Source organism: Melanerpes formicivorus, unplaced genomic scaffold (genome assembly GCF_026170545.1).
Source record: "Melanerpes formicivorus ecotype bairdi unplaced genomic scaffold, bMelFor1.0.p_v2 SCAF_56, whole genome shotgun sequence".
NCBI classification, from domain to species: domain Eukaryota; kingdom Metazoa; phylum Chordata; class Aves; order Piciformes; family Picidae; genus Melanerpes; species Melanerpes formicivorus.
Window position 1 is genome coordinate 447,330 of NW_027142408.1, and position 17,523 is coordinate 464,852.

At 65.0% G+C, this 17,523-nt stretch overlaps 1 protein-coding gene across 4 annotated transcripts in view; it reads left to right on the forward strand.

Annotated features, from left to right (window-relative positions):
* The window catches only part of MROH1 (maestro heat like repeat family member 1), a 54,144-nt gene extending 37,023 nt beyond the window's left edge, over window positions 1–17,121 (forward strand). For all 4 annotated transcript variants that reach the window (XM_068161088.1, XM_068161090.1, XM_068161089.1 and 1 more), the window contains 10 exons: window positions 429–625; window positions 5,508–5,645; window positions 8,456–8,570; window positions 10,557–10,703; window positions 11,161–11,349; window positions 12,183–12,335; window positions 12,428–12,562; window positions 13,137–13,239; window positions 14,037–14,102; window positions 15,605–17,121. In XM_068161088.1, the coding sequence (XP_068017189.1) occupies window positions 429–625; window positions 5,508–5,645; window positions 8,456–8,570; window positions 10,557–10,703; window positions 11,161–11,349; window positions 12,183–12,335; window positions 12,428–12,562; window positions 13,137–13,239; window positions 14,037–14,102; window positions 15,605–15,690 (1,329 nt within the window). In that variant the 3' untranslated portion in view covers window positions 15,691–17,121. The remainder of the gene's footprint in view (window positions 1–428; window positions 626–5,507; window positions 5,646–8,455; window positions 8,571–10,556; window positions 10,704–11,160; window positions 11,350–12,182; window positions 12,336–12,427; window positions 12,563–13,136; window positions 13,240–14,036; window positions 14,103–15,604) is intronic.
* The last annotated feature ends 402 nt before the right edge of the window (window positions 17,122–17,523 follow it).

Here is a 17,523-nt window from a genome sequence, read left to right on the forward strand (position 1 = left end):
TGGCAGCAGAGCCTGCAGGGTGTCAGCACTGCTCCCAGCTTGGGCTACCAGTGAAGTGGCTGAGGGCCCCCAGTGTCCCTTCATTGACATTGTTGAGGAAGATGTTGGCCAAGGCTGGGCTCAGAACTGAGCCCTGGGGAGCATCAGGAGCTTTCAACCCCCCTCTTCATGCCTCCTTCTCTGAGCATTGTCTCCTGCCCTCTTGGAGTTCTCCTGGAGCTCTTCTCCTTCCCCAAAGCCACCCCTTGGACCTCCCCCAGCTGCCCTGAGCAGCACCCAGAGGTCCCTGCAGGATACAGAGAGGCTCCCCCAAGAGGCAGATGATGCTTTGGTGGACTCAGTGTGGCAGGAAGGACCAGAAAGCCTCCCAGCTGTGGTGGGGGGTGTGTGGAGATCCCCTGCTAATGCTCTCCTCCTCCCCTCTGCAGGTGATATCTGCTCTGTATGAGATCATGTCTGCTCCAGAGGCTGCCCCAGCAGTCCTGGACCTCTACCCAGCCCTCTTTGTGACCCTGCTGCTGCGTGTCAGCAGCACCCTGGGTGTGCAGCTCCCCAAGAACCTGCAGAGCAAGGAGAGGAGGGGCAGCAGCCAGGGCCCTGCTCTCAGGAGCCTTCATCCCTGCAGGTACCACCAAGCTGGTTCCACCACCCCATGTAGAGCTCCTTTGGTCTTCACACAGCCTCCTGCATGCTGCTGTGGTGGCCAAAGAGCCTGAGCTCTGCTGGGTGGAGGGTCTAGGGGGTGGGGGCTGGTGGGGTTGCTTCTGCAGGACAGTCTCCAAACTGGGAAGTGATCAGTCAGCAGCTGTGGAGCTTGGGAAGAGAAGTGGAGGACTGGGCCATGGCCACAGCCACCCACAAAGTGCCCCATTGGTCTTAAGGAGGGGTTGTGGTGGGGCCTCCTCAGGGCTGCCTGAGCTTGTTGGGGGTGGGTGAGTGATTGAGGAGGGAGGATGAAAGAGAAAGCTTCTGGCCTTGTTGTGTCAGTGGGAATGGGGACAGGAGGAACCTGGCCAGGCTGGCTGGGTGAGGCCAATGGGATGAGCTTGACCAAGGCCAAGTGCCAGGTCCTGCCCTTGGCTACCACCAAGGCCAGGAAGGCTCCAGGCTGGGGCCAGAGGGGCTGGAAAGTGCCTGGGAGGAAAGGCCCTGGGGGGTTAGAGGCAGCAGCTGGAGAGGAGCCAGAGAGTGCCCAGGGGGCCAAGAAGGCCACCAGCAGCCTGGCCTGGAGCAGCCCAAGGCTGGGCAGCAGCAGCAGGGCAGGGATGGTGTCCCTGGGCTGGGAGCACTGGGGAGGCCACCCCTGGATTGCTGAGCTCAGCTTTGGGCCTTGAGAGGCTGGAAGTGTCCAGAGAAGGGCAAGGGAGCCCTTGGGGTGGGGGTGGGGTTGAGGGGAGACCTTGTGGCTCTCTGCAAGTCCCTGAGAGGAGGCTGCAGCCGGGGGGGGGGCTGAGAGCTCTTGGGCCAAGTGTTGGGCCAAGAGGAAGTGGCCTTAAAGTTCCCCAGGGGAGGTTGGGGTTGGAACAATTTCTGCCCCTTGAGGCTTGTGCAGGCCTGGCCCAGGCTGCCCAAGGCAGTGCTGGAGTCCCCATCCCTGCAGGGGTCTCAAAGCCCTGGAGCTGTGGTGCTGAGGGCCATGGTGTGGTGCTGCCCTGGCAGTGCTGGGTCACTGGTTGGCATCCGTCATCTTTAATGTCTCTCCTAACCTCAACTAGTCTATGACCAGCTGAGCTGGGGCTGTCCAGCCTGGAGAAGGCTTCCAGAGAAGTTTTGGTGGCCTTGCAGGGCTTCAGGGGGTCTCCAGGAGAGCTGGGGAGGGACCTTCCTCAGCAGGTGTGGTGGTGGTGGGAGCAGGGGTGCTGGGCTTGAACTGGAAGAGGAAGATGGAGGCTGGAGCTGAGGAAGCAATCCTGCCCTGGGAGGGTGTGGAGGGCCTGGCCCAGGCTGCCCAGGGAGGTGGGAGATGGCCCAGGCCAGGCTGGACAGGTGCTGGGTGGGAGCCTGCTACCTGCACTACCTTCAAAGCACTTTATGGAGGTGTTGGGGTTAAACCAACATCCACAGCAGTGATGACAGGAGGTGCTGAAGGCTCACTGAGGGTCTTGGGAGCTGCTTCTCCAGCCACCAGCTCAAGGTTCTCCTGGAGCTGAGGCTGGCCCATGGGGAGGAATCTCCTCCCTGCTTTCCAGCCTCAGCCTCTTGTGGGCTTCCAGGCTTGGATGTTTTCTAGACCATGATTGGACTTGGGATAAAAAAATCCCTTGGAGGAAGGCACAGAGCCAGCAGAGGAGCCTCTGGCAGCACTTGGCATCTCAGTTGTCACATCCCCATGGTGAAGAGAGGCCAGCTGAGGCAGCTTCATGCAGATCCCCCAGCAGGAGCAGATCCTTGGTGGCTTTAGGCTGGTGCAGCCACAGCTGGCTGTCCTCAGCCTGCTCTTCCCCCTCAGCCAGTCCTGGAGCAGCAGGCAGCAGGTCAAGGCCAGACCTGATCCCACCACATGGGGACAGCTGCAGGAGGCTGGAAGCAGCTGGCTGTCTCCATGGGACAGGAGGAGGAGCCAGCAAGGAGTGCTGCACCTTCAGCAGTGTCTGAGCTCCAAATGGCGTCAGGGGGACACAAACCAGAAGATCCTCCTGCCCCTCTGCCCTGCTCAGCACACAGCTGCACAACTGGGGCCAGGGCTGGGCTCCCCAGCTCACAGCCTGGCAACTGCTGCACAGAGGCCACTGCAGGCTGGGAAGCTGCTGAGAAGACTCTGAGGAGGGAAGAGTGAGGGACCTGGGGCTGCTGAGCCTGGGCAGGAGAAGACTCAGAGGGAATCTTCTCAGCATCTGCAGGCTGGGGGACAAGAGGCTGGGGCCAGCCCCTTGCCAGTGGTGGCCAGGGCCAGGCCAAGGGGCAGCAGGCACAAAGTGGAAGCCAGGAGGTTCCCTCAGGAGCAACCTCTTGGCTTGGAGGCTTCTGAGCCCTGGAGCAGGCTGCCCAGAGAGGTTGTGGAGTCTCCTTGTGTGGAGAGCTTGCAAAGGCAGCTGGGCCTGGGGATCCTGGGCACCTGCTGGGGGTGCCCCTGCTGGAGCAGGGGACTGCCCTGGGTGAGCCCCAGAGCTCCCTGCACACCACACCAGGCTGGCATTCAGTGAATCACAAAATAATTCAGCCTGGAGCTTCAAAGCTCCTCCAGTCCAACCCCCTGCACCCAGCAGGGACATCTCCAGCCACAGCAGGCTGCTCACAGCCCCAACCAAGCTGACCTGGGATGGTTCCAGGGCTGGGCCATCTCCCACCTCTCTGGGCAGCCTGGGCCAGGCTCTCCACACCCTCCCAGGGCAGGATTTCTGCCTCAGCTCCAGGCTCCATCTCCCCTCACATCAAAGTGAGCAGCCTGCTCCTGGGCCTTGCTGGGTGGAGCTGGCCAGGGTTGTGCTGCCAGCACTTTGCTGTTGGTTCCAGCCCACGACTGCATGGCCAGGGCTGCCCCCAGCGCTGGGGGGCCACAGGGTGTCTGTGCCCCTGAGAAGGTGAACAGGTCCCTCAGTGCTTCTCCCAGCACCTGCTGCCTCGGGTTTGCTCCTCTGCCCTCCTCTTGCTGGGGCAGATGTTGGGGCAGAGCAGCCACCTCTTGTCCAGGTGTCCCCAGAGATGTCCTCTGGTTCTGAGGAGCGGGGCTGTGCCATGGGGCAGGGGATGTGGTGCTGCTCTGAGCCTTCTCCTGCTCCTCCACTGGGTGCAGGCAGGGTCTCCATGGCTGAAGCCATCCCTGATTGATGGCTCTTGGTCCCACACTGCCTGCAGCAGTGTCTGAGATGTGAAATTCCAGCCTGGGCCCAGGAGCAGGGTCCAATAGCAAAGTCATTTCCTGTCCTCATCTTCAATTCCAACTTCTTCATGATGTTGAGATGCCAAAGGGAGCTGGTCAAGGTGAACATGATCCCTTGGCAGGAAGGAGAGGCTGGAAGAGCTGGGCTTGGCTTGGAGAGGAAGGAAGTGTCTACAGAATGTAGTGGAAAAAGCTAAACCTTGGACTCCTCAGCTTCAAGCATCTGCCCTGGAGGAGCTGCCTTGAGTCAGGAGCTCCCCTTGGGCTTCTCAGTTCCTCTACCAGTGCAGGAGAGGGGGAGAGCAGCTGGGAAGCAGCTCCAAGGAGAAGGGACCAGGAGTGCTGGGGGCCCCATCAGCCAGCAAGGTGGCCAAGAAGGCCAAGGGGCTCCTGGGGACATGCAGCAGAGTGTGGCCAGCAGGACAAGGGAGGTTCTCCTGCCCCTCTGCTCTGCCCTGCTCAGCACACAGCTGCACAACTGGCAGCAGGCACAAGCTGGAAGCCAGGAGGTTCCCTCAGGAGCAACCTCTTGGCCTGGAGGCTTCTGAGCCCTGGAGCAGGCTGCCCAGAGAGGTTGTGGAGTCTCCTTGTGTGGAGAGCTTGCAAAGGCAGCTGGGCCTGGGGATCCTGGGCACCTGCTGGGGGTGCCCCTGCTGGAGCAGGGGGCTGCTCTGGGTGAGCTCCAGAGGTCCTTTCAAGCCAAACTCGTGCATGGTCCTTGCTCTGCAGGAGTGTCTGTTGGTCCTCAGGACAGGGCAAGAGCTGGGTCTCCATTGCTGGAGTGATTGCAGTTGGCTTTGGCAGGGAGGGGCTGCAGGAACACCAGCAGTGGGCTGGGAGAACTGGGCTGTGCTGGCTGGTCACAGGAGCATTAGGTCAGCCCTGCCTGGGGGCAGCTGGGGCTGCCTGCAGCTGCCAAGCTCCAGAGGTCCATGGGAGCAGGCTCCAGCTCAGGAACACCAGGGGAGGGGTGTGGGCAGCTGCTGGGAGGGTGTTTCTGCCCAGGGCTGCTCTTTAATTAGCAATCAACTCCTGGCTGGCCTGGGGCCTTCATGGGGCAGGGAGGCTGAGAGCAGCTGGAGGCCTCTGCCAGGCTGGGCTGCCAGCAGAGCTGAGCAAGCTGCAGAGGTCAGGGGGTGGGGTGGGTTCAGAAGAGACATTTGAGCTCCTGGAGTCCAACCAGTGACCCAGCACTGCCAGGGCAGCACCAAACCATGGCCCTCAGCACCACAGCTTGGAAAGCCCCCAGGGCTGGGGACTCCAGCACTGCCCTGGGCAGCCTGGGCCAGGCCTGCACAAGCCTCAAGGGGCAGAAATTCTTCCTCATGGCCAACCCCAACCTCCCCTGGGGCAACCTGAGGCTGCTTCCTCTTGGCCCAATGCTTGGCACAAGAGCTCTCAGCCCCAGCTGGTTGCAGCCTCCTCTCAGGGACTTGCAAAGAGCCACAAGGTCTGCCCTCAGAGCTGGTGTGGCAGGGGCTGTTCCCCAGCCTGGGGAGGGTCCAGAGCCTCACCTCCAGCTGTTTGAGAGGTGGGACCCAGCGCTGGCCTCGCCTGCACCCTCCCGGGCCCCCCCCTGCGGCTCCTGGGGGCTCCCCCCGGGTCCCAGCGCCCTGCAGGCTCTTGTGGGGCCCCTGCCACCCGGGCAGGGCTCCTGCCCCTCTCCAGTCCCCCCTCTGCCCCCCAGCTGCGCCGTGGAGACGCTGCAGGTGATGCTGACTCGAGGCGGCAGCGAGGAGGTGGCCAGGGCCGTGGGCAGCGCCGGCGGCTGGGACCTGCTGGCGGCTCCGGAGAGGCACCACGACGGCGTCGCCCTGCTCGCCGGGTAGGGGCAGCGCCTGCGCCTCGCACCGCGGCTCACCCGCACAGCTCCCCCCCCGGGGCTTCACCCGCACAGCTCCCCCCCCCGGGGCTCACCCGCACAGCTCCCCCCCCGGGGCTTCACCCGCACAGCTCCCCGCCCCCGGGAATTCACCCGCACAGCTCCCCCCCCCGGGGCTCACCCGCACACCTCCCCCCCCGGGGCTTCACCCGCACAGCTCCCACCCCGGGGCTTCACCCGCACAGCTCCCCCCCCGGGGCTCACCCGCACAGCTCCCCCCCCCGGGGCTCACCTGCACAGCTCCCCCCCGGGGCTCACCCGCACAGCTCCCCCCCCCGGGGCTTCACCCGCACAGCTCCCCCCCCCCAGGAATTCACCCGCACAGCTCCCCCCCCCCCAGGAATTCACCCGCACAGCTCCCCCCCCGGGGCTCACCTGCACAGCTCCCCCCCCAGGAATTCACCCGCACAGCTCCCCCCCCGGGAATTCACCCGCACAGCTCCCCCCCCGGGGCTCACCTGCACAGCTCCCCCCCCAGGAATTCACCCGCACAGCTCCCCCCCCCGGGGCTCACCCGCACAGCTCCCCCCCCCGGGGCTCACCCGCACAGCTCCCCCCCCCGGGAATTCACCCGCACAGCTCCCCCCCCGGGGCTCACCCGCACACCTCCCCCCCCGGGAATTCACCCGCACAGCTCCCCCCCCGGGGCTCACCTGCACAGCTCCCCCCCCCGGGAATTCACCCGCACAGCTCCCCCCCGGGGCTCACCCGCACAGCTCCCCCCCCCCGGGGCTTCACCCGCACAGCTCCCCCCCCCCAGGAATTCACCCGCACAGCTCCCCCCCCCCGGGAATTCACCCGCACAGCTCCCCCCCCGGGGCTCACCTGCACAGCTCCCCCCCCCCGGGAATTCACCCGCACAGCTCCCCCCCCCCGGGGCTCACCTGCACAGCTCCCCCCCCCGGGAATTCACCCGCACAGCTCCCCCCCCGGGGCTCACCTGCACAGCTCCCCCCCCAGGAATTCACCCACACAGCTCCCCCCCCCAGGAATTCACCCGCACAGCTCCCCCCCCCGGGAATTCACCCGCACAGCTCCCCCCCCCGGGAATTCACCCGCACAGCTCCCCCCCCCCCCGGGGCTCACCCGCACAGCTCCCCCCCCCGGGAATTCACCCGCACAGCTCCCCCCCCGGGGCTCACCCGCACAGCTCCCCCCCCGGGGCTTCACCCGCACAGCTCCCCCCCCGGGGCTTCACCCGCACAGCTCCCCCCCCGGGGCTTCACCCGCACAGCTCCCCCCCCGGGGCTCACCCGCACAGCTCCCCCCCCGGGGCTTCACCCGCACAGCTCCCCCCCCGGGGCTTCACCCGCACAGCTCCCCCCCCGGGGCTCACCTGCACAGCTCCCCCCCCGGGGCTCACCTGCACAGCTCCCCCCCCCCAGGAATTCACCCACACACCTCCTCCCCACGGGGCTTCTCCCACACCCCCTTCCCCTGGGCCTTCTCCCACATCTCTTCCAGTGGAGGCTGAGAAGCTGCAGGGGGCCTGGGGCTGAGGAGGAAAGGCTGAGAGCCCTGGGGCTGTGGAGCCTCGAGGAGAGCAGCCTGAGAAGGGGATCTGATCAATGCTCAGCAAGAGCTAAAGGATGGGGGACAAGAGGCTGGGGCCAGACCCTTGCCAGTGGTGGCCAGGGCCAGGCCAAGGGGCAGCAGGCACAAAGTGGAAGCCAGGAGGTTCCCTCAGGAGCAACCTCTTGGCTTGGAGGCTTCTGAGCCCTGGAGCAGGCTGCCCAGAGAGGTTGTGGAGTCTCCTTGTGTGGAGAGCTTGCAAAGGCAGCTGGGCCTGGGGATCCTGGGCACCTGCTGGGGGTGCCCCTGCTGGAGCAGGGGGTTGGATGGGATGAGCTGAGGTCCACGGTGCAGCAGATCCTGGTTCAGCTGGGGACTTCTCTGTCCCTCCACCCAGCCCTGGAATAGCTCCTGGCTGCCTGAGGAGCGGTTTGGGATTTTCCAGACTCTGCAGAAGTCCTCCAGTGGAGCTCCCAAAGCTGCAGAGCCTCAGCCAAAACAAAACCTTCTGGCCAAGCTCCAGCAGAGCAGTCTCCTGCCAGGCTGCCCAGCACCAGGCATGGGCTTGGTCCTTCTCAGGCAAGCAGGTGGCAGGAGAGGGCAGTGCCAGGCTGGTGCCACCGGCTTTTGCGGCCTGGGTGTCACCATGCTGGTTCTGTAGGCTGGCAGGAGGTGGGGGTGGGACAGATGGACAGCAGAGGCAGCTCCCAGCCCTCCCAAGCTCCCTAGGGCTGCCCCTGGACCTCCTGTTGCTCCTCATGGTGCTCAAAACCCAGCTGGGGCTTGGAAGAGCCCAGATGCCCCCGTGGCACAGGGCATGGTGCCAGCACCTCACAATGTGAGCTGCTGCTCAGCTGGGTCTCAGCAGCTTGCTCAGAAGCCCTCCCAGGTGGCAGTGGCAGCAGCAGCAGGCAGCAGCCAGGGCATGCAGCTGAGCAGCTCCCTGAGGGGCCAGAGCAGCAGCAGCCAGCAGCAGGCAGCAGCTGAGCAGCTCCCTGAGGGGCCAGAGCAGCAGCAGCCAGCAGCAGGCAGCAGCTGAGCAGCTCCCTGAGGGGCCAGAGCAGCAGCAGGCAGCAGCTGAGCAGCTCCCTGAGGGGCCAGAGCAGCAGCAGGCAGCAGCTGAGCAGCTCCCTGAGGGGCCAGAGCAGCAGCAGCCAGCAGCCAGGGCATGCAGCTGAGCAGCTCCCTGAGGGGCCAGAGCAACAGCAGCCAGCAGCTGAGAGGTGTCCCTGTGTTGGCAGGGCCATGGCACGGCTGGCAGGCCCGCGGCTGCCCCTGGTGGTGAAGAACCTCCTGCCCAGCCTCAGCAGCATCTTCGAGAGCCAGAGGGTCACCACCACTGCCTTCTTCGCCGAGGTGAGCCTGGCAGGGCAGCTTGGCTCCTCCCAGCCCCCCTCCCGGCCTCCCCTGCCTGCTGCCAGAGCAAGCACTACGAAGGCTGAGCTTCACCTGGCTCCTGCTTGGCCTCCTCCACCTCCCAACCCCTTCCCTGGCTGCAGGAGGCTGTGGGTGCTGGCCCCCAGAAGGTCCTCCTGGGGAAGCTCATCTCAGGGGGTTGGGTGAGAGGTGAGAATGGGCTGAAGGATGGATGGGGCTCAGGGGGGGTGTGGTCAATGGGGTAGGGTCTAGCTGGGAGGCCTGGAGCTTGTGGTGCTCCCCAGGGGTCAGTTCTAGGCCCAGTCTTGCTCAACACCTCCATCAGCACCCTCAAGGAAGGGACACTGGGGGCACTCAACCATTTCACTGCTGGTTCAAGCTGGGAGCAGTGCTGACACCCTGCAGGCTCTGTGCCACCCAGCCAGAGCTGCCCAGGCTGGAGACGTGGGCAGAGGAACCTCCTGAGCTTCAGCCAGGGCAGGGGGAGGGTACAACAGCCCCTTGGCTCAGTCCTGAGGAGAGGGGGAGCTGCTGGGAAGGAACTGGGAGTGCTGGGGGGGAACAAGGTCCCCATCAGCCAGCAAGGTGGCCAAGAAGGCCAAGGCTCCCCTGGGGACATGCAGCAGAGTGTGGCCAGCAGGACAAGGGAGGTTCTCCTGCCCCTCTGCTCTGCCCTGCTCAGCACACAGCTGCACAACTGGGGCCAGGGCTGGGCTCCCCAGCTCACAGACTGGCAACTGCTGCACAGAGGCCACTGCAGGCTGGGAAGCTGCTGAGAAGACTCTGAGGAGGGAAGAGTGAGGGACCTGGGGCTGCTGAGCCTGGGCAGGAGAGGACTCAGAGGGAATCTTCTCAGCATCTGCAGGCTGGGGGACAAGAGGCTGGGGCCAGCCCCTTGCCAGTGGTGGCCAGGGCCAGGCCAAGGGGCAGCAGGCACAAAGTGGAAGCCAGGAGGTTCCCTCAGGAGCAACCTCTTGGCTTGGAGGCTTCTGAGCCCTGGAGCAGGCTGCCCAGAGAGGTTGTGGAGTCTCCTTGTGTGGAGAGCTTGCAAAGGCAGCTGGGCCTGGGGATCCTGGGCACCTGCTGGGGGTGCCCCTGCTGGAGCAGGGGGCTGCCCTGGGTGAGCTCCAGCCCTCCCAGGCTGGGACTGGGGCATTCTGTGACCCTCAGTTCCAGGGGGTGGCAGAGAAGCTCTTGCAGGCCTCCAGCCCTGACCACATCCTTGCCGTGAGCCAGCAAACCGTGGCTGGCTCCTGACGTACCCCCTGAAGGAATGAGGTGACTCAAGCCCTCTCCCCAGCTCCTGGTGGTGGCCAGCAGACTGTAACTCCATCTCTCCCAGCCTGCCAGCCCTGGGCTGCTCCAGCAGCTTTGGTTACATAAAGGAGCTGCTGGTGCCAACAACCCCAGCTCCTCGTGTCCTCCCCCCACCTCACAAACCACCTTCTAACTTCTCAGCTGCTTCAGCAGCCCAGGATGAAGTGTTTTGATGTTCTGCTTGGCTGGAGGAGCTGCCAGGCCCAGCTCTTGGAGGCCATCCCAGAATCTGCTCCAGCTTTGGAGCCTGCTTGGCTTCTCCTCAGCCTTCCAGGGTTGAAAATAGCAGCTTGGCCTTGGCCTGGAGCTGGGGGGAGGAGGAGAAGCAAGTGGCTGAGATTGCCCCCCCCACCAGCTCCAAAGGCAGGAGGTGAGGGTTGGCTTCTCAGCTCAGCACCTTCAGCTTGGGTCCTCAGTTCAGATTTGCTGCTCAGGTCCTCTGCTCAGCTGCTCAGCTCAGGTGTTCTGGCCAGATCCTCTCCTTGGGTCCTCAAGTCAAGGTCTGAGGGGAGCTGGAGAGGCCAAGCCAGGTCTCCCAAGGCTCTTCCATGGTTGGAAGGGGCAGGAGCACCCAAAGCTCAGCCATCAGCTCCATTGTGGTCCCTGGGGCCATTGTCCTCTTCGTGCTGAGCCTCTCTTCTCCTTCAGCTTCTCAACAGCAACGTGGTGAATGACCTGATGCTGCTGGAGACCATGATGGACAGCATGACAGGGAGGCAGAAGGACAGCTGCACCCTGGTCAGGATGTTGGCGCTGCGAGGGCTCGGCAACATCGCCTCGGGGGCACCGGAGAAGGTGACCAGGGCTGGGTGGGAGCAGGAGCTTGGAGCCAGCAGCTGCTCCCCAGGGCTCACTTCTGGGCCCAGTCTTGCTCAACACCCCCATCAGCAACCTCAAGGAAGGGACACTGTGGGCCCTCAACCACTTCACTGCTGATCCAGACTGGGAGCAGTGCTGACACCCTGCAGGCTCTGCTGCCAGCCAGCCAGAGCTGCCCAGGCTGGAGGTGGGCAGAGGAACCTCCTGCAGTTCAGCCAGGGCAGGGGGAGGGTTCTGACCCTGGGGTGGGGGCAACAACCCCCTGGCCCAGCCCAGGGGAGAGGGAGCTGCTGAGAAGACTCTGAGAATGGAAGCTTGAGGGACCTGGAGCTGCTTAGCCTGGAGAAGAGCATCTTCTGCCTTAGGGAGTGTGTCTTCCCAAGGCCCCCCAGGCTCAGCCTACAAGGACCTCTTCTCCACCCTTCCCTTGCAGGTCAGGAAACATGGAGCCAAGCTCTTGGCCTCCATGGTCAATGGTATGGATGACAAAGATGACCCCCACAACCTGGTTGCCCTTGAGGCCATGTCCAGTCTCTCCAAGCTCCTGGAGCACCTGGAGCAGAGGGACATCCAGTCCATGCTGCTGCACATCGCCATCAGGATCCGGCCCTTCTTCGACAGCGTAAGGCTGGGCCGGGCTGCTCTGCCCACCCACAGCCTGCTGCCCAGGCCACAGGGGTGGGGGCAGCAGGAGGAAGCTGCTCAGCTGCTTCAGGGCATCCCCCTGGGTGCAGGTGGGGCTTGGGGGTAGAGGTCAGGGTGCTCTCACTGGGAAGTGGAGGAGCCTGTTGAGCTGCCTCCTTGCACCATGACTTCTGAGCTGGAAGCTCTGCTGGTGGGGATGCTGCTGGGATAACAGCGAGGGCAGAGGGAGGAGATGTCCTCTCTGGGTGTCTGTCCTAGTCTGTGTCCATCCCCCAGACCCCTCCAGCATCTCCACAAGGAAGCTGGAAGCTTCTGCTCAGCCCACAGCCTGTCCCTGGGCTTGAGCCTTGTCCTTAGCTTGGCCATGGTCCATGGTCCATGGTCCAGCTTTGAGAGGAGTCACCTTCTGTCCTGCTCCCTCTTCCCAGCACAGCTGCAGCCCAGCTCCCTCCCCAGCTCTGTGCCACTGCTCTGCCCCTTGCAAGAGCTGGAGGCCTCCATCCTTCATCTTGGTCTCCAGCACCTCCTGGGAGCTCCTTGCTCGGCTGGTGGTGGGCTCTAGAGCAGCAGGGGCAAAGGGAGATGATGGTGGCTGGAAGCTGGGCTGGAGCTGTGGAAGGGCTGTGGTGAGGAATCCTCTCCAGCCAGCCCAGGGCAGCCTGGGGAGGCACTGCCAAGGGTGGCTCTTGCTCCTCTGATGCTCTCCCAGCCTGAGGAGCAGGCTGGTGGGGGGGGGGGGAGCAGGCCGGTGGGTGGGGGGCACTGCCCAGCAGGTTGGTCCCCGTTGAGCCCTGCTCCCGTGCCCCCCAGGAGCAGCCTGACCTGCGCCGCTCCTCCATCCTCCTCTTCGGCAACCTGAGCAAGCTGAGCGAGGGCCAGGGCGAGGTCTTCCTGGAGCAGATCCTCAACGGGCTGGTGACCCTGCTGCTGCACCTGCAGGACCCCAGGCCCGACGTGGTCAGGGTGAGTGTCCCTCCCGGCCGCCCCCCGGCTCTCCCGCGGGGGCCGAGGCTGCCGAGGGCGCCGCAGCCTCCTCCCCTCCTCCTGTGCCCCAGGCCTGCAAGTTCGCCCTGCGCATGTGCGGCCCCAGCATGGGCTGCGAGGGCCTGCGGGAGATGTTCCTCAACCACCTGCGGGAGGACCGCGGCCTGCACTACGGAGAGTTCATCAACCACGTCTGCAAGCACCTGGTGAGGGCCTGCCCCGCCCCCGGACCGGCCTCCCCAGGGAGGCTCTTCCCAGCCCAAGGTTGATCCTGGGCTGATCTTGTCCTGCATAATGTCCTCTGGGTTCACCCAGGGCAGGTTCCTCCAAGCCTCAGGAGTGTTCCTGGCCTGACCTTGCCCCCACCAAGGTCCATGGGGCCTCACAGAGCAGGTTCCTCCAAGCCTCAGGAGTGTTCCTGGGCTGGCCTCAGCCTTCACAATGTCCATGAGGCCCTCTGGACCCACCTAGAGCAGGTCCTCTCAAACCCAAGAGTGTTTTCTGGCTGGCTTTGGCTTCCCCCAGGGTCCTCTGGGTCTGCACAAAGCAGGTCCTCCAAGCTCAGAAGTGTTTCTGGGCTCCCCCTCACCTCCCCAAGTTCCTCTGGGGCCTCACAAAGCAAGTTCCTGCAAGCCCAGCAGTGCCCTTGGGCCAACCTTGACCTCCATAAAGCCCTCTGGGTCTGCACAAGAGCTCAGCCTCCCCAGGGTCTTTGGGCTTCCAGGAGGTGGTGCCAGCTCTGCTCCAAGGTGCCCTCCTTGGGGGCTCTGTGTCCCCTAGATGCAGAGTTACCCAGAGATGCTGAACCGCCTGATCTCCACCAACCTCTTCTACTTCAAGAGCAGCTGGGTGGACATCCGGGCAGCAGCTCCCATGTTCATCGGTGAGTCCTGCTCCAGCCTGCTCCCAGGCTTCACAGGCAGGCCAGGGGATGGCCTGGCAGCAGCCCAGCTCCTGCTGCTGGGACAGTAGGAACCAGACTGGAGCCAGAGAGGCTGGGAAAGGCCCTGGGGGGTTGGTGGCAGCAGCTGGAGAGGAGCCAGAGAGTGCCCAGCTGGCCAAGAAGGCCACCAGCAGCCTGGCCTGGAGCAGCCCCAGGCTGGGCAGCAGGAGCAGGGCAGGGATGGTGCCCCTGGGCTGGGGGCACAGGGAAGGCCACCCCTGGAGTACTGGGCTCAGCTTTGGGCCCCTGATTCCCAGAAGGACCTTGAGGGGCTGGAGGTGTCCATAGGACAACAATGGAGCTGGGGAAGGGTCTGGAGAACTTGTGAGAAGCAGCTGAGGGAGCTGGGGGTGTGGAGCCTGCAGCAAAGGAGGCTGAGGGGAGACCCTGTGGCTCTCTGCAAGTCCCTGAGAGGAGGCTGCAGCCAGCTGGGGCTGAGAGCTCTTGTGCCAAGAGGAAGCAGCCTCAGGTTGCCCCAGAGGAGGTTGAGGTTGGCCATGAGGAAGAATTTCTGCCCCTTGAGGCTTGTGCAGGCCTGGCCCAGGCTGCCCAGGGCAGCGGTGGAGTCCCCATCCCTGCAGGGGTTTCCACGCTATGGAGCTGTGGTGCTGAGGGCCATGGTGTGGTGCTGCCACACAACCAGGCCATGCCATGGTTTAGGTGTCCCATGGACAGCCCTTGGTTTGCAGCAGCACTTGGTTGTCCAGACCAAGAGCTGACCTGAGATTCTTCTTCAGGCTTCCTTGTGCTGCATGTGGATGAAGACCACTGTCAGCAGGTGGACCTGGACCCACTCATCTCAGGTGAGTTGGCTGCTTGCACCCCTGGCTTCCTCTGCCTGGTGGCTCCAGTCCTTGGCTGTTGGCCCCATTCCTTGGCCCACCACTGGCTCCAACCCATAATGGGTGGCCCCAGTCCTCAGCCCCCCAGTAGCTCCACTCCATCCCTGATGCCTCCAGCCCTTCGCTGGTGGCTCCAGGCTCTGCCCCGTGGCCCCAGTCCTTGGCCCCCCGGCAGCTCCACTCCATGGCTGCTGGCTCCATCCCCTGCCGCAGCTATCCCCGCGCAGGAGGCTGCGGGGCGGGGGTGGGGGGGATGCAGGCTGCCTTCGGGGGGGGGGCGCAGGCTGCCTGGGGGGGAGGGCGCAGGCTGCCTGGGGGGAGGGCGCAGGCTGCCCGGGGAGGGGGCGGGCGCAGGCTGCCGCGGTGGGGGCGGGGCGGCGGCCGGCCGGGGGCAGTTAGCAGGAGCAGCCTGAAGTCATTTTCCTGGATTTCGGGGCCGTTTTCCCCGCGGCGGTGACCTCATCGGCTCGGAAACTCGCGGAGCCTTCCAGAGCCCCTGCCAGAAACGCTAAAAAAGGACAAAATTTGTCCTTTCCGTTGCTTCCCCCCAAAAAAAAGGGGGGAAGGGAGGGGTGTGGGGGGGGGTCTGTCTGCCCCGCAGCCGCCAGGCCTCGGCCGCCGCTGAGTAATGGCTGGAGGCAGCCTCCCCCCGCCTGCAGCCGGGGGTGCTGGGCAGCTTCTGGGCTTGGGGAGGGCTCCGGGCCTGAAACCCAACCTGAGGAACCCGGCCCCTCCCACCCCCCCAGGAGGTGGATCCGAGCAGGGATGGGGCTGGGATGGGGATGTAAATCACGGCAGACTGGCCGGTGGTGCAGCAGGGGGAGATGCCGAGGGGCTGCCGGGGGGAGCAGGAGCCGGGGGTGGGGAGGAAGGCTCCTGGTAAACAAGCTACTGGAAAAAGAGGAGGAGATCTGGTTACTGGTGGGGAAAATCCACCTGGATCCGTTTCTTCCTCCCGGGAACGGGGCCAGGAGTTAGGAAACGGTGCAGGGAGGGGGGCTTGGCCCGGGCAGCGTCTGCGCGGGGCCCCCCCTGGGGCTCGGCTCCTGGAGCAGCTCCTGCTGCCAGGCCCCCCCGCGCTGGGGCCCCGCTCGGCGCAGGGCTGGGGCAGGAGGAACCTCCCCGGCTCCGGAGCTGGGCCACAGCGCAGGGAGCCCTTCCCGTCCCTCCAACCCGGGCACCACCGGCCTCCCAGCCCCACGGCTCGGGGGCAGGCGTCCGGCACGCTGCTGCCACGTCCCCTGGCTGCAGAGCTGCGGCTCCCTGGGGGGCTGAGGAGGCTTTTGGGTGCCCGTGGGCCAGGGGCTGGGGCTGCAGAGGGCACTCAGCATCCCTGGCACTGGGATCTCCTTCCTTCAGCCGTGGAGGTGGCTTCACCCCAGGCAGGGGCCCAGCGTGGTGCAGGGGGGCTGGCCGTGGGCCTGCAGCCCCCCCTGAGCTGTCTCTCGGTCTTCTCCTCGCAGCCCTGAACCTGCTGCTGAAGGATCCTGTCCCTGCCGTGCGTGTGAAGGTGGCAGAGACCCTGGGGCGCCTCGTCAGGGTCCTCTGAGCCTTGGGGGCCACCTCCAGGGCACCCCAGGTGCACCCCAGCCCCACCACAGCAATAGTTGGGTTGGCTCCTCGTGGGCACTGCCACCACGTCTTCCACCACTGGGCATCCACCTAGGGGCTGGTTCTTCTGCCCCCCCCCTGCAGCTCCAGCACCTTACTCACCCCCAGCACCTCCCTCAGTGCCAGCAGCACCAGCTGGGCCAGGCTGGGACGCTGGTGGCCAGGGGAGGAGGCGGTGGTGGCTACGTGACCCCAACTCTGCAGCTGCTGGCTGACTTCTGGGGCCTGGGCAAGGGAGGCCGGACCTTGGTGGCAGCAGCTGGAGATGGGGGGGCTGCAGCCATGGAGCCTGAGACCCCTCCCAGCCCTGAGTGCTCCCAGCCCCTTGTCCCACCCTGCTGCTGCTGCCTGATGCTGAATGTGGAGTCCTGGTACCCCCCAGGGCTCTGTTGCACCCCCCCAGGGTCAAGTCAACCCCACCCTGGGGTCCTATTCCCACCCTCCTCCAGCATCTTGCCACTGTCCCCTCTCCCCAGAGTCTCATATACCCCCCAGGCCTTTGTCACCTCTCTCCTGGGGTCCTATTTCTCCCTTCAGGTCCTGTCACCCCCTCCCTGGGGTCCTCTCACACCCCAGAGCTCTGTCACCCTCCTCAGTCCTGTCTCACCTCCCAGCCCCCAAGTGTTCAGTCACACTCCAGAGCTCTGTCCCTCTCCCCACCCCAGGGCTTTGTCACCTCCTTCCTGGGCTCTTGCTGCCCACCCCCAGGTCTCTGTCACCCTCCCCAGAGTCCTGTTGCATCCCCCCCATCCCCCAGGGCTTCATCATCTCCTTCCTGGGGTCCTGTCCCCTCCAGAGTACTGCCACCCCCACTCTGAGGTCCTGTCCCCCCCTGGGCTTTCTCCCTTCCCTCCTGGAGTCCTGTCACCCCCACCAGGTCCTTGTCACTCCCTCCCTGGGCTCCTGCCACCCCCACCCCAGAGTCCTGTACTGCCCCTTGCCCAGGGTCCTGCCACAGCCCCTGCTGAGCTCTGCCACCCTCCCCAGGGTGCTGTCCCCTCCAGGGCTCTGTCCTGCCTGCCCTGGGGAGCTGTGCCCCCCAGCTTTGTCCCCCACTGCCACTCCTGTACATAAAAGTATTTTTAAATAAAGCCCCCCTGGTGCCTCCTGCCTGGGGGAGAGGATTGGGACCCCCCCAGGGCTCTGTCAGCTGAGCTGGGGGGGGACGGGGGGGAGGCTGGACCCCAGGAGCCCTCAGGAAGAAGGTTCTGGGTCTTGCCCCACCTTGAGGCAGCTCAACCTCAGCCCTGCTGCCACTCCTGGAGTGGCCCAGAGGTGGTTCTGCCCCCCCGAGGGGCACTGCTGCTGCTCAGGTTCCTTCCCCCAGCTCCTGCTCCCTGGCTTCTGGTCCTGCTCTGCTCACCTCCAACCTCTTGACCCAGTTCCTGCTGCTCCCAGAACCCTTCCTGTGATAGGGGTGATCTGGGGTGGGGGGTTGGTGCCTCTCTGGGGTCTTCCTCCCCACCCAGAGGAGCTATGGGATGGCACAGGGCCCACAGGGCCACTGGTGGGGCAGGAGGGGACCTTGGTGACAGCTGGGCCCTTTCCTGGCTGGATCCGGTGGCTGTCCTGGCCCAGGGCTGGAGGTGGCACACAGGGTGAGACCCTGAGGAGGGCTGAGGCCAACTCCATCCCATCTTCTGCCACCCCTCCACCCTTCCTGTGTCTCACCACCCTTCTCTCCACCTGGGCCGCTCCAGGGGAGGAATGGAGATGCCTAACCCAGGAGAAGGGTCTGGAGAACTTGTGAGGAGCAGCTGAGGGAGCTGGG